This window comes from Schistocerca piceifrons, chromosome 3, assembly GCF_021461385.2.
Source record: "Schistocerca piceifrons isolate TAMUIC-IGC-003096 chromosome 3, iqSchPice1.1, whole genome shotgun sequence".
NCBI classification, from domain to species: Eukaryota; Metazoa; Arthropoda; class Insecta; order Orthoptera; family Acrididae; genus Schistocerca; species Schistocerca piceifrons.
In genome coordinates, this window is record NC_060140.1 from 407,920,618 (window position 1) to 407,937,161 (window position 16,544).

The following is a 16,544-nucleotide window of genomic DNA, read 5'->3' on the forward strand; positions in this document are numbered from 1 at the left end:
AGGACATCACACACATCCATGCCCGAGGCAGGATTCGAACCTGCGACCTTAGCAGCAGTGCGGTTTCGGACTGAAGCGCCAAGAAGCGCTCGGCCACAGCGGTCGGCGAAGCGATTTAGGGAAATCACGGAAAACCTAAAACAGGATGACTGGGCGCGGGTTTGAACCGTCGTCCTCCCGAATGTCAGTCCAGTGTGCTTACCACTGCGCCACCTCGATCGGTAAATGTATTTCGATTAACTGCTTTATATAGCAACTATTTATGTACCCTCTAGGTTAGTCGAGCGTGCTAACGCGCTGCTTCCTGGACTCGGGTAGGCGTCCCCGGATCGAATCCGCCCGGCGGATTAACGACGAGGGCCGGTGTGCCGGCCAGCCTGGATGTGGTTTTTAGGCGGTTTTCCACATCCCCCTAGGTGAATACCGGGCTGGTCCTCACGTTCCGCCTCAGTTACGCGGCTCGCAGACATCTGAACACTTTGCACTATTCCATGGATTACACTAGTCGCAGACATTTGGGGTACACTAATTCCTTGCCGGGGGGTTACGGGGTGGCGGCAGGAAGGGCATCCGGCCACCCCTTCAACTAACATTGCCACATCCGCTTAACAATGCCGACCCTGCGTATCCGCGGGAAACACGGCACGAGCAAAAGAAAGAAAGAAAGAAAGAAAGAAAGATAGTAACTATTTGTGTGATGTCATATAACTTTTTTTATTAACTCTTGTACAATTGTTTTACGTGTACAGTATTTTAATAACGCTTTTTACGTATTTAACGCCCGATTGGCTGTTATTGGCGTAATGCGATAAGCTGTCGGCGGAGCATCTAGTACTTTCCCCTAGCCCCTCTAGCCTAATCAGCAGTTGACATTCGTGCACCGACACGATACCTGTTGCGTTCACTGCCACCAGCTACCATCGTGGGTATAATTTATTTTAATATTGGTCATACACTGATCAACCAGAATATTATGACCTGTCTGTCCACCTCTCGCACGGATAACAGTGGCGACGTGTCGTGGCATGGAAGCAATGAAACCTTGGTTCGTCGCTGGAGGGAGCTGGCACCACATTTGCACACAGAAGTCACCTAATTCCCGTAAATTCCGCGGAGGGAGGCGATAAGCTCTGACGCAATGTTCATTCACATCCCAGATGTGTTCGTTTGGGCTCAGATCTGGCTATTTGGGAGGAGGTGGGCAGCACAACAGTTGAAACTCTCCACTGTGCTCATCGGACCATTCCATCAAACACTCCTAGCCTTGTGACATGACGCATTATCTTGTCGAAAAATGCTACTGCCTTCGGGAAACATGATTATCATGAAGGGATGTACGTGGTCTGCAATCAGTGTACGATACTTCTTGGTCGTCAATGAGCTCCACTGCACCCATGCATCCCCAAGTGAATGTTCCACCTGGTATATTGGAGCCGCCGCCACCTTGTCTCTGTCCCGCAAAACAGGTGTCAAGGATCTGTTCCTCTGGAAGACAACGGATTTGCACCTTCTCATCAGCACGGTGAAGAAAGTATCGGAGATTCATCAGACGATGCGACTGGGCCAACGTCCAGTGCCAATGGCCCTGTGCCCATTTCAATCGTAGTTGCCGATGTTGTGGAGTTATCATTGGCCCATGCATGGATCGTCGGCTGCGGAGGCCCATTGTTAGGAGAGTTCAGACACACTTGTACTCTAATATTAGTTCCGACACAATTCGCTACCTGTCCCGTTTTCCCTGTCGGCACAGCCTACGACGTCTGACACCTGTAATAATGGGTGGCCGCCCAACCCCTCGATGTCTGGACGTGGTTTCACCTTCGTGTGGCCATATGTTGAATAAGTTCAACCACAGCACTCCTCGAGCATCGATCAAGTTGTGACGTCTTCGAAATGCTCGTACCGAGCCTCAGGGCCATCACAATCAGCTCTCGGTCAAACTCAGACAGGGTGCGCGCGTTACCCATTCTGCACACGGACAGCACGCTCGCTGATACTACATGCACCGTACGTGTGTCTAAGTAGCAGTCATTCCTAACCAGGTGACGCTGCCGTCGCCTGGATTCATATCTACAGTAAGTCTGCGGTCATAATGTTCTGACTGATCAGTGTATTTTAGGCACCTTACACCGACTGTAATTACTGGATTTTCCTCAAATCTATATTGTACTTACATTTCAGTGTAGTCTGAAAGTGGGCGCTATTTGGCCGAAAAACCGGCTGCCATTTTTTGACAATGTTCTATTGAGTTCAACAGTGTTTTAATTTTAATTTTGAAATTTGTGTATAGTATATGCATCCACTGGGAAAGAAAAATGACTGAACAGTGTAGCACCAGTTTTTTTTCATTATCAAATAATTTCCTCGTTAAACAATATTATACGTTAGGAATAAATCGAATGAGGTAGTGTTTTACTGTTTTAAACAGACTCGCTTTGTACTCGGGAGGGTGGAAGCTCCAGTGTTCATCCAGTCATTCTGATGTAGGTTTACAAGGTTTCCCTAAATTACTACAGATAAATACCGTGAATGTTCTTAGTATAAGGTCACGACCTACTACCTGTTCCATCCTTGTCAAACTAGACCTGTGACTATGTAAATATCTGTATGCGAATTACGTTATTTTTGTTGTCCTTAAATTGTAATACCAAAACATGTCCAATATTCTTGTAAAAGTGATCTACGGATGAATAGCTATTACTAGCAAACGAGCTAGCTGCATCTGGGAGACACTTACCTGCAATCACGTGAACCAGCGACTTATAACTGGCGTCAATTTAATTTTAGTTCCGATATGTAAGCTATATTTCACCCAAGTTTCTACCTACATCATGTAGACCGTATAGTTATGTAATTTCGGATAAATCTTTTTAAAACACACTTAACTTATACTTCGCGAGATTAAAGCTGCAATAATAGCCTTCGCCCATATGTCATTTACGTTCACGTTAAACCGTACTTGTCACAGAATTCTCTTTCTGCCAGTTTATGAAAATACAACAAAGAAACCTCCTACATCGCGATAACATTGCCAGTTAATTATCAAATAATAATTTATGTTACAATCGTATCCTTTTAGGAAACCGATTAGTTGGTACAGTATTCATTATTCTCTTATTGTTAATTATCGAATAATAATTTATGTTACAATCGTATCCTTTTAGGAAACCGATTAGTTGGTACAGTATTCATTATTCTCGAATAATCTGCTGACACTTACTGCACTAAATACTACAGAGGTAAGAATCATAAAACACGAAATACTGAGCCTGAATTGTTTCGATAATACACATACATATCCTCGTGAACACTAAATTCATTGTGTTGAAGAATGGATTCAAACTGCAATGATCTTATCCTAGGAAATTTTCCTCGCTTTCAATTGCCAAACAAATTAAGCGCCGAAAAAACAGGAGGACTGTCAGCCACGTCCAATTTTCTTGAAATGAAATACAGGGAATCGTATTTATTTCTCGTTGTGTCAGTGATGCCAATACTACATTCATTGTTCATGCTTGAAATAAGTGTGCATGTTCAGTGATTCATTGGAAGTGAAGAGACGCACTTCCATCTTTACCCAATCTTGCAGGGTGATAACAACATAGGAAAATGTCCAATTACAGGATGACAACAACACAGGAAAATATCCAGTTGCTTGGCTAAAAACTGCATCAAAAGCTCAATATTTGCAATAATATAGCAGGTACTATCGTGTGAACAGTATATCCACTGGTTCCAAAAATTGGCAGCTGTTCCGTAGCCTGGATTACCAAAGAATGATCCTGCATGCCTACGAAGTTGTCATCTTCATAAAATGTGCACAAGTTGAAGAATAATATGAAAATGCTGCAAGCCCACAAACCTGACGAGATAGGTCAAAATTAACAGCTGGAAATTTTTCTATATTACCGCCATCCTACAAGATTACGGTCTACCATCTGCCTTGCTCCCGGTAATGTTTTTAAACTACGTACTACTATTGTCTTGGTATTTACAATGCATGTTATTACATGACTACAGATAATATGCTTTGCAATGAATATTCATCGCTTTTTCACATTTTGAACGATCCGAAGATGGTTTCAGGTAGTAACCGAAACCAATAATCGTACAGTAATTGTGATAGGAAAATTGCAGCCTAGGCATTAAAAGTTTCTTTACTTTAAAGAAATTTTTATTTAATAGACCATATTAGACCGCCGCCTCCTGCCTGATAATGTCAGGCTTCACGAAGGAACGCTTTTAATTGCACTTCCTTACAGTAATATCTCTGCAACGTTTGTCGAAAAATTTTCCGTTGCAATCTGAGTATCATTCGCATTCGTCTAAGCCTCGGTATCTCTCTCTCTCTCTCTCTCTCTCTCTCTCTCTCTAACACACACACACACACACACACACACACACACACACACACACACACACAAACAATTATCTCACCCTGTACTTTCCTCCGCTTGTATATTGTCCTCTCTTTTTCCGTTACTCTGTGTTTTTTATTTTTTTCATGTCAATTGTAAATCAAAGTGCACAGTCGGCCCCAATTTCAGTACGAAACTAGTGATATACAGTATGTCGATTTTGTTGCAGGAAGCACGAGGCAAGAGGCCCTTCAAGATATGGGACAGCTGGAGAAACATCCGGAAAGGACTGGTGGTCAGCAGCTTCGAGGAGCTCATCGTCAGAGGTCAGTGCCCGCCTGAGCAAACGCAGGGATCGCTCATAGCTGAGCCAAGCACTTCGGTGGCTCGCATTCAAAAGCGATCCTCCGACAAGATATTATTTCCAGGCCTGGCAGGCTTACGAGATGCAAGGGCTGTTCCCTGAAATCACGACAGTAAAAAATCGTCCTTCTTCGGTGTTCAGGAAAGAGCCTACTAGTGATCGTTATAGTGTACTTTGTATTTGAGAACGGCTCGCGAAAATGTTTCGAACTTTTCTTTACGAGAATAATCATGTCAAAGTGCAAAATATGAAGGTATAAGGCTTTGACAGAACAATATATTGTCTTTGGATAACAAACTGATTAGTGATTCGAAACATCTTTTCATATGCCATCCGCGTCTTTGTAGGAAATTGATTTTGTTGTCCGATAAATATGTTCCAAGTGAAAACACCATTTTATCATCTTCACTCTCATGGGAATGATTTTGTCACACGACCGTGGTGTAATCCATGGCAGAAAGAAGGTCAGCATCAGTCAAATGTCATCTGACTTTTTCACTGCAATGCAAATCTAGATTTCAACTGACAGTGCGGCTATCACCAGTGCTATAAAGACAGATAATACAATAATTAAACACAGAAACAGCACATTAATCAAACGCCAAGTCACAATTGTACATAATTACAATTCCACAATTACATACCTTTATACGTAATCATGTAGACTGAATCTGATTATAACGACACATATTCCAATGTAACGGAGCTATGTACAATCATTCGTCCTGGCGAGCTCGCTGTTCACAAATCTATACAGCTAACCTCGGTTTACGTCATACTGGATAGCCAACGCTCTCATTTATTGCCCTTATGTAAAATAATGGATTAAGCCAAAAAAATGTTGTACGTAAAAATACGGGGAATTCAAATAGTAATTAAAATATAATACAGTTTTTTCTGGAGGCACACACTTCAAAATATTACTATAACAAGTGTTACATTACGTCATACTAAATAGCTAACGCCCTCTTGTTTTTGTGCCCCTATGTAAAAGAAAGGATCAAGCTAATGTTTTGTACATAAAAATACAGGGAATTCAAATAGTAATTATAGTACAATGCAATTTTGTCTGGAGGCATATAAATACAAAAAAAAAATCACTGTGCCAAGCGTTACATTATGTCATACTAGACAGCCTACGACCTCTGTTTTTAGCGCCAACATGTAAAAGAATGAGTTAACATACAAAATTATATACATAAAAATACAGTGAATTCATATAACAATTATAATGAAATAAAGTTTTGACTGGAGCCAAGTAAATTTAATAATCATTATGACAAATGTTACCTTACACCCTTCTGTCCTAGAACATCATTTTAGTTTGAACCCTTACGTTTTATGCTTCTTGAACAACCGCGATTACAAATTGCACTCTATATTGTACACAGTTCTGAATGTTTTCATATACTTTTATCATCGAAAAGAGAAAACTGTTATTTATAATTACACTAACATACACTTTTTTTATAACGTCCAACACAAAACACAAATTTTAGTACCATCAGCATTTCATCATATTAGTCTGTTTTCTTATAACACAATACGTAGAGAAGAAACAAACGTTCTACGGATTCTGCACTGTAGATAACTGTGTGTCTGGTTAGTTATTGTAATGTTACGTAAAATAGAGTTAGCTGAATTTAAATTATTTTGATACAAGGAGCGCTCAGTAAGTAATGGAACACTTTTTTCCTCGGCCAATTTTGATTGAAAAAATGTGGAATTTGTTGCGGAACATCGTGGAATATTCCCACTTCAGCCTCTATCATTCCATGAAATTCCAATAAGTGGCGGTGCTACACGTAGCTTTCAAAATAGTGTCTGTAATGGAGGTGCTTTCCAACCAGAGAGCTGTCATTGAATTTCCTTTGGCCGGAAACCAGAACATCTCAGAATGTCTACGGAGACATGGCAGTAGACAAAAGCACGTTGAGTCGTTGAGCGAGGCGTCTGTCATCATCACAACAAAATCGCGCAAAACTGTCCGATCTCACGCGTGTAGGCCGGTCGCACACAGCTGTGACTCCTGCAATGTTGGAACGTGCGAACCACACTTACTCGATGTCACAATGGAACACCTCGTTGCTCAACTGTACGTCTCTGTCGGTATTGCTGACACACTTGTCCACCAGTTGGGATACTCAAAGGTGTGTACTCGCAGGATTCCTCACCGTCCAACAGAAGACCATAAAGGGCAACGACGGACCATCTGTTTGGCCCAAATGGAGAATGCATTCCGCGGAAAGTGGTACGTGGATGTTGGTGAGGTTGTTATTGATGCAGCAAGACATTGACTCCGACGTCGACCAGTAGAGCAGTACCATCTGGGCATAGAGACTCTCCCAGCCACGTGGTGTAGTGCCGTCGCACTGAACGAAGAATATTTTGGAAAATACGGTTTTTTAGCCAAAAGTGTGGGGAATAGTATTGTGTATTTGATACCTGAAAAAAACATCCTGCTTTTTGAAAAAAGTGTTGCATTACTTATTCAACGCCCCTCGTATTTATGGGATTCTGACTGTAATTAAGTATCCATTGTCCATTACATGATACACGTAAATTAATATGGTACATTCCTAAATCACTCCTGTACAAAGCTTCATCGCATTCACAAATTTCACTGCCCTAGGCACTTTTCGTAGATTCCTTACGCCAGATAGAGCAGTATGCATGTTTCGTTGGTAGGTCGTCTGATTCTTCGGGGAAACCAGGCGTGTTCAAACTGAATATCGCTTAATAAATAGTAAAATATACTGAAGTGAGTGTGATAGTAGTAATAGTATGTATAAAAACGTCTGATGTCGATCAGCAAAAGTGGGATACAGAGACAATGTACCTAACTTTTTACGTATGTAACATTGATTTTGTCGATAGCTGAATTGTATCACTGTTACCCATTTCGGAACACCAGAATATTCATTACACTACTTTCAAAATTTATTGAATGACATCTTGTAAAAAATCATGAAAAATTATTATTTTAGGTTATAATTTTTTTTGCCAGATTTATTAGCCGAAACTACTCCCACAAATAAAATAATTATATAAAACTGCATCGTTCACTGGTTTTCATGAAGCGGTTCAGTAATCAAATAAAATATGAGGAGCCCAAGTCGCGATTTTTTTAACTTTTAATGTATTTAAAGAACCTGAAACTTGGCCGTACCAAAATAATGGTTAATACAAGTACTAACCAATCTGTGGTATCATGTTTGCTTTGACTGGATGTTGGTTCTACAGGTGTCTCAGGCAAATTTGGAACATTGAGAGAGGTGCTTGTACTTTGGTGAGGTTGTGTATTTTACCGGAAGACTATTGCGCCACATCACTGCACTCGGAGCACACTTTGACGGAAGGAGTTGTTGTGGATATTGGCTGTAAATGACACTTTCAAGATCCACTGGTATATCTTACCAAGTGCATCCTCAATAACTAGCTGGTAGGCAAATCTTACAAGCTCACACCCAGCGTAGGGTCAGAAGGCTTGATCATTCTGAATCAGAGGCGTCTTCAATTAGATATGTAAATTAACCAGTTACGAACAAATGTGATTAACGACACCATGCTACTGTTCACAGGTGTTATTAGTTTTCTACGTCTTTTGTCCGTCCTAGGAGGAGAGGAAGGAACTTGGTTATACCGTAACGCCCGCTCTTTTTCGGTGTCCTTCCAGGAGCTGGATGAGGAACATTGAAGAAATCGAAGGAAGTCAATTGGCGTATCCTCGAAGTGGTTTGGAGAGCTAGGCAAAAATCAAGATAACTGGACAGGAATTTTTATTGTCTCGTCCAAAATAAGAGATCTCTGTTCTTTAGCCTTTGACACACTTCTCTTTATTGTTTTCTTTCCTTTTTAAACCAGGTCATCGTGGGCACTGCTTGTGCCATCTCGAGCTCCTAATCTACAGAAGTCCACAATTTGAATGTTCGTCGTTTGAATTTTGTTTTTCCTTTTTGAGAATCTAACTCATAGTGATTTTTATACAGCGTGGCGAAAATGAAACTGCGTAATATATTTCATGCAACTTGAGACAGGAAACCCAGTTTATATCACTCCACTTGGGGTGGATGATGAAAGCAGGTTTGCCTATCTTAAGGTTCGTGATCTTATGGGCCAGTTTTATTCTGACTAAACTGTGTATGCGGAAAGACATTTGTAGGACTGCTTAACTGCTGAAATAACTTGCCCAACATCGTACCCCAGAAACGACGCAACAACAACCAGCCAAGATCTATTGTACGAGGCATGTCTAGAAAGTATGTGTAATGTATCCTTAATAGGCTGTTTTTTTGGGAGGGGGAATGGCAACACTCAGTAATAGAAAGAGGGGGGATCCCCCAACCAGAGCAAGCATCACCTAACAGTACGCCTAGAAGCAGCCCGATCTACACTCTTGCAGTACGTGAACTCACGTTATAGTGTCGAACTGCGTGAAAGATGCCGGTAGGAAATCCCGCCAAGTACGTGCCACGTGCTGTGATCCGCTTCCTACTCGCGGAAGGAATAACACCTACACAAATTTTTTCGCGAATCAAAACAGTTTACTGCGAAGGTGTTATGAATTGAACTAGTCTGTTTAAGTAGCGTATGGAGTTCAGTTGAGCCTGAACAAATGTTCATGACGAACGGAGGACTGGGATGCATTCCATTTTGACTCATCAGTTTGTGCAAAAAACCGCGGAAACTGTTCATTAAGAACGTTTATTGACAGTGAATGAAATTTCTGTGATGTTACCGCAGCTCTCCAGAACTCTCTTATACGAGTCATTCACAGAGACGCTGGGGTACTGGAAGCTGTGCTCAAGATGAGTCCACAAACAGCTGACAAAGCAGCACAAGAAAAATCGAGTCACTGGCGCCCACAAGTATCTTGAGCGACATGGATTGGAAGGTAAGGATTTTCCGAGCTCTATTGTGACTGGAAATGAAACGTGGGTGGCTCGTTACACTCCTGAGACAAAAAGGCAGTAGTCACAGAGGCGTCACACCAATGCACCATCTACCGAATAGTTCAAAAACACAATTTCTTGCAAAAAAAAAAATCATGGTCTCATTGTTTTTGCACCCAAAAGGCATCATTTTGGCCGAATTTATACCTCGTATGTCGCTGACTTGCGCCTTCAGATTATAGTCTTTTCACCTCCCTGAAGGCACACATGAGTAGAATTAAATTTTCAACCGACGAGCTGGGGCAGAAAGACATTCCGAAATGGGGCAAGGAGCTGAAGGGAGAGTTCTTAGAGGAGGTCAAAAAGAGGTTTTTCCTATGGTTCACCACTGTATTGAATGGGATGGCAATTATGTGGAAGAATAGTCAACAAGTGTATCAACAACAACCTGTATTTTTTTCTTCAAATAACCATTGTTTCAAAAAATATAACGATATAGGAGATTTACTTTCTGAACGTGCCACGTATCATTCACTCAATTATACCACTTTGGGCGCTCATTAATTTAGCATCTAGTACAGCGGGGAAGTACTCTTCAGCTATGCGTCGAATAAGTTGTCAACTCTGATCTGCTTCAAGACAAGCGGAGACGGACACATTTACTGTGCTTATAAACGGTCCTAGGTTAAGATTAAACACAGCCTCATCCTGTTGTTCGTACCATATTAAATAGGGAGTTTCCATAATGTGTAAGATAAATCCTGGAACTGTAAATCCCTTTCGGCATGGTCTCAACTGGAGCACATATCGCTGTGAGCTCTGCCAAAGGCCATCATTCCATTGCAGAAACGAACGAAACCTATAATTTTATTGATAACAACTGTCTAACACATGAAGTGGCATAAATGTACATTCAGAACGGGAGATATGTGTGGTTTGGATTTGCTGATCGAAATTGGTGTTCGGTAAAAGGAAGGCATACTGTATCTCAACTCTCGTTGATTGTGAGGATATCAGGGACGGAGCACAAGCTCGGATTAGGCAAGGATAACATCCTTCCCAAAAGAAACAATCGTGGCAATCGTTCTATTTTAAGAAAACCACGGAAAAACTAAACTTGAATTGTCAGACGGGGATGTGAACCGTATATTTTTACAAATGCAAGTCTAATTCGCTAAGCACTGCGCCATTTCATTCTCTTCGTGTAAGGTCAGACGTGTTACTTTATGGACGTGCTTTTCTGTATCCGTGTAAGTGCCTGTCGGAGTGGCCGAGCGGTCCGCAGGTTCGAATCCTGCCTCGGGTATGGATGTGTGTGATGTCGTTAGGTTAGTTAGGTTTAAGTAGTTCTACGTTCTAGGGGACTGATGACCTCAGAAGTTAAGTCCCATAGTGCTCAGAGCCATTTGAACCATCCGTGTAAGTAAATACTAACTTTATTTAGGCAGAAACTTGTTTGAGGAGAAGCAAAAAATAAAATCTGCTATTGTTAGTTAGCATGAAATGTTTATGATGTAATGATCTTACTCCGAAACAGGAATAAGACAGCGGAGAGACGATTTTCATTCCAAATTGTCTGGAGAGCGTCGCTCAGGATCAGATTCACGTTCTCTTTTGTTGCTGGCATTAGCTGTTTCCACCCCAGCGATTAATTGTTCATAAAGTTCTACCGTGTTCCTAAACTATAACCGAGGTACGTAGCGCACAGATTGGGGCTCGCTGATCGCTCTTTAGGGATGAGCTGCATTCAGATCCCCATCCCGTCGTTTTGTCTTACGTTTTTCCAAATTTCGTCAGAATATTGCTGGGATGGTAACTTCTGCGTGGCCATGAAAGATTCCCTCCCTCATACTTGAGCGACTCAGAAAATGGCTCTGAGCACTATGGGACTTAACATCTGAGGTCATCAGTCCCCTACAACCTACAACTACTTAAACCTGACTAACCTAAGGACATGACACACATCCATGCGCGAGGCATGATTCGAACCTGCGACCGTAGCGGTCGCGCGGTTCCAGACTGAAGCGCCTAGTACCGCTCGGCCACTGCGTCCGGCTGAGCGACTCAAATAGTGCTCCGTCTGTTATTACATGTTTTCTTACATTTTATATAAAGCACCACCTCGGATGCTGTTGAGAAACGGTTTGCTTTCCACTGTCGGTTACATTCACTGAAGAGCCGCTAGTAATACATGCCTTAGGCCATGCCTAGTGCTTTGGTACACATGAAGGTCCTAGGCAGCTGTCATCTGAGGTGGTTCGACGAGCATAACCGGTAGCGGAAAGCTAAGCTTTTCCTAACAACATATATCGTAAAATTATTAACTGCTGTGGCAGCTCAATGCATAACAAGCACAACATTATTTCATTTCCGTAACTGCCAACCACTGAGTACGGTAGCGCAGTTATCAAAAAAGTGAAGTCCTTTCGAAAGGAACAGCGTTTAAGTTGATGTCCGTAAGTCACTATTAAGATTTTCCGTGGTTTTCTAAATCACTTGATGGCGCAGGCTTGGGTTGTCTCTTTTAGAAGAGCACGATAACTTCCTCCCACTGTCCTTTCACAAGTTGTGCCTATGCTCAGTCCTGATAAATTCAGCGTCGTAAAGCTGACCTTATATCTTCCAACGAAGAACGTCTGGGCTGAATTTAATTTACCAAGAAACAGTAAACATAATTTGCAAAGCAATATTTTCCACCAAGGGATACATACTGCACAGTAAATAACCCAAATTATTTAAGAGATGCCTAAAACAAACTTGTTTAAAAAGATTGTTAAACAATACATTCTATGAAGTGAAGGATTGGAGAGTAGGCGTTTGGCATAAATTGGAAGACAAATAAGGAGTATACCAAGTGGGCTGTCAATGGGAATTCGCATTGAGGAGGGAGCAGTGCTATGGTGGCCGGTGCAGTTGTGCAAAGCCACTGTGCCCGGGCGGGCGTAGTGGCTAGCGCATATACAAAAATGGCTCTGAGCACTATGGGACTTAACTTCTGAGGTCATCAGTCCCCTAGAACTTAGAACTACTTAAACCTAACTAACCTAAGGACATCACACACATCCATGCCCGAGGCAGGATTCGAACCTGCGACCGTAGCGGTCGCGCTGTTCCAGACTGTAGCGCCTAGAACCGCTCGGCCACTCCGGCCGGCCGTTAGCGCATACACCTAGTCATCAGGAGACCCGGGTTCGGTTTTCAGCCGTTGTATGAATTTTCATTCGTCAATTCTGTTTGCATGTGTACATCATAGATGTTTGACATTTGAAAAGGTTCAAAAGGTTCAAATGGTTCAAATGACTCTGAGCACTATGGGACTTAACATCTGAGGTCATCAGTCCCCTAGACTTAGAACTACTTAAACCTGACTAACCTAAGGACATCACACCCATCCATGTCCGAGGCAGGATTCCAACCTGCGACCGTAGCGCGTTCCTGACTGAAGCGCCTAGAACCGCTCGGTCACACCGTCCGGCTTTGAAAAGGTGTCTGGAACTATTTAGTTTCATTTAAGACAAATAATTAATAGTAATACACCTGTCCTTTCACTTTTTTGACCTTATGCTAAAGTTTTGCAATGTATAGTACTGTCATCTTCTTTTTCTCACCTCAATGTCTCGTTCATAAGGAGGAATGCTGAAGAGTTTTTCGGGCAAGCAAACTGGAAATAGCGGTACACCAAATGAAAACCACATGTCCACATAACATATTTCCCTTCTTTGTGTGTGAGGAATGTTTCCTGAAAGTTTGGCCGTACCTTTTTGTAACACCCTGTATAAACAAGACAGTATTGTGCACTAAGAATACACCGAACGTGGTTGTACTGTTTTAAACAGACTAGCCTCGTATCCAGGCAGTCGGACGCTCTAATCCACAATCCGGCGATCCTGATTTAGGTGTTTCGTGGTTTTCCAAATTTACTTCAGGCAATTAGCAGTACGATTCATAAAACACGGCCACGGCTGATTACTTGTCACACCCTTGTCAGACTAGACCTGTAACCATATGTGAAGTACTCTGTATATGAATTGATTCTAAAACTGGAATACAATGACATGTCCAAAATGGTTCTAAAACTGATACTACAACTACTACCAACACCATTACCAACAAGACCACAACCACCACCACCACTACTTCCCTACCCATCTACCCTCCCTCCCTGATATCTCCTCAATGACAAGGTACCTGCAGAGTTTGCAGAGGAGGACTGCTGAAAAACGGAATCAATAGGCGGTAGAATTGCATCAACTCGCTGCAAAATAATTGCAGTTACGTACGTACACGTTCAGTTCTGGCTAAGTTGTTAATTGTGGATGTTTTATTTATTTTTTTAAATGATAAACACAGGGAATTATGAAGTCACCGTTGAATAGTAAGCTCCCTCGATCGCTCCTTGACTGTAAACTTTCTGTCAAAAACTGATATTTATTCCCGTACTTTAAATTTTTAAAAAATATCTTAAATTACAGGCAGAATTGTGGTTTTAGCCTGAAAGAAATTAGAAAATGGTGATAGACCTAACTTAAAAAAACTTATCAGCTGAAAATCGTATTTAATTGTGGAAATTACAGTTAAATCCAGAACTGCGATTAGATGCAGTTTCTGCAAGAAATTGGAATATACGTGAGCATCATTTCTGTTTTATTGCACTGATTGTCTATTTCACCCAAGGCTAAATAAATTGTATATTTTTATTTGTTAGGGTATCTAATTAAAGATCATAATAGCTGTGAAAATTTCATAACTTTTAAAGACGTTCCAAAAAAATGAAAATGCGTTATACATAAACAAACTTTTCATTGAAACTATTACTAGAAGTTTACCTATGTATAGTAATTCTGTCTGGCCTTGAAATAAACTTTCGGAACAAGGAAGCCTGATGAGCTCTTGGGAAAATGGTCTTTTCATCATGGAAACTACCTGGACAGTACGTTAACAGACCGCATTATTGTTATTTAACGCATTGCTAGACATTTTTGACATATTTTGTTTTCTTCCTCGAGAGTGAAAATCGGGATGCCTCCAGGCTTACTTTATGACTTTTACAGAAGTGTAGGTTGCATTAAATGAATAATATTGCTTAATTCTCTTATTTACATTTCTTTCTTTTCTTGTTCTTGGTCTTGTTCTTGTTCGTACATGCATTAGCCTATGCAGCCTGTTACGAACGTTGTTTAGTATTCACGGAGTTGGTTCTTCCACCTTTTCTCCTATGCAGCCCGTTACGAACGTTGTTTATTATTCACGGTGCTGGTTCTTCCATCTCTTCTCTAGCCTTCCAGCTGCCCTTTCACATTTGGTTCACATGTATTAAATTTTAGGGAACTGACAGTTATCTTATCCTAAGTAGTTTACCCATTTTGTTTAGTAATACTGGTTGTTTTCGCTTATATTACAGTTTGTATTTGTAAGTCGGCCCTTATTTTGTATTAATTTTCCTTTGTGTTCTTGAATAATTTGCCATTCATCTTAAAAATCTCAACTTTTATTCTTTTTCGTTGGTTACATTCCACGCTTCATTGTCATACAACAAAGTGGGAATAGCCACAGTTTTATAGAATTTGCCGTAATCTCTCTTCTCACTTTATTTTTTTTATTTTTTGCAAAATATGATCCTGACATAATTATACCCTCGTATTTTAGTGCCTAACATCCGTTTCTTCGTGAAAATATGCAATACATCCTAAGGAATTAAGTGATTTTACCTTCACATTGATTTCTTGTCAATTACTATTTTACAGCTAATAAGTTCTATGCGTTCATATGCCATGACTTTGGAGTTGTTCATTGAGATACTAAGATTATGTATGTATTTCAGTTACCTGGTGTAATTCATGAGCGGCTGTTTGTAAGGATTTCTCACTATCACCTGCTATTACCTGATTGGCCAGCGAAGAAAAAAGTCATTACAAAATTCTCATAAGCGATTTTTGCGTGTAATTGCTAATTTTTTTACATTCACCGCCGTAACAAGTCATCCACATACAAATTAAAAAGTATTGAGAACATGCTGCACCCTTGCCGTACAGCTGACTTCTTCAACTCATGCAATGGCTATTTCTTAGGTTCTCTGCATGCTTCTACACTCATGCTCATAAATTAAGGATAATTGCAGAATGTGGTGCCACACAACGTGGCACTACACAGAACTGGCGCTAATGGCATAGGCACATAGGGAACACACATTTCACAGGTCTGTAAGTCCACGGTACTGGTGATAAGTTGAGAAAACCGTCCCGAAACACATGTGCTACAAAACGCCACTGTTTCTTGCGCATGTACCCTGACATCAATATGGGATATGATCACCATGCACATGTACACAGGCCGCAGAACGGGTTGGCACACTCTGGATCAGATGGTCGAGCAGCTGCTGGGGTATAGCCATTTTTTGCACCAGTGCCTGTCGGAGCTCCTGAAGTGTCCTTGGGGTTTGAAGACGTGCAGAGATACGTCGACCGAGAGCATCGCAGACGTGCTCGAAGGGGTTTATGTCTGTAGAACAGGCAGGCCATTCCATTCGCCTGATATCTTCTGTTTCAAGGTATTCCTCCACGATGGCAGCTCGGTGGGGCCGTGCGTTATCATACATCAGGAGGAAGGTGGGACCCATTGTACCACTGAAAAGGTGGACATTCTGGTGCAAAAGGACGTCCCGATACACCTGACCTGTTACAGTTCCTCTGTCATAGACATCCAGGGGTGTACGTGCACCAATCATAATCCCACCCCACAGCATCAAACCACGACCTCCATACAGGTCTCTTTCAAGGACATTAAGGGGTTGATATCTGGTTCCTGGTTCACGTCAGATGAAAATCCGGCTAGAATCACTGTTCAGAATACACCTGGACTCGTCCTCAAACATAACCTGGGACCACTGTTCCAATGACCATGTACTGTGTTCTTTCTACCAGGCTTTACGGG

The 16,544-nt window shown here is 41.5% G+C and overlaps 1 protein-coding gene across 1 annotated transcript in view; it reads left to right on the forward strand.

Annotated features, from left to right (window-relative positions):
- Positions 1 to 16,544, forward strand: part of LOC124789881 — a 612,342-nt gene that overhangs the window by 295,688 nt on the left and 300,110 nt on the right. The window contains exon 2 of the mRNA XM_047257397.1: positions 4,588 to 4,684. Within this exon, the coding sequence (XP_047113353.1) occupies positions 4,588 to 4,684 (97 nt within the window). The remainder of the gene's footprint in view (positions 1 to 4,587; positions 4,685 to 16,544) is intronic.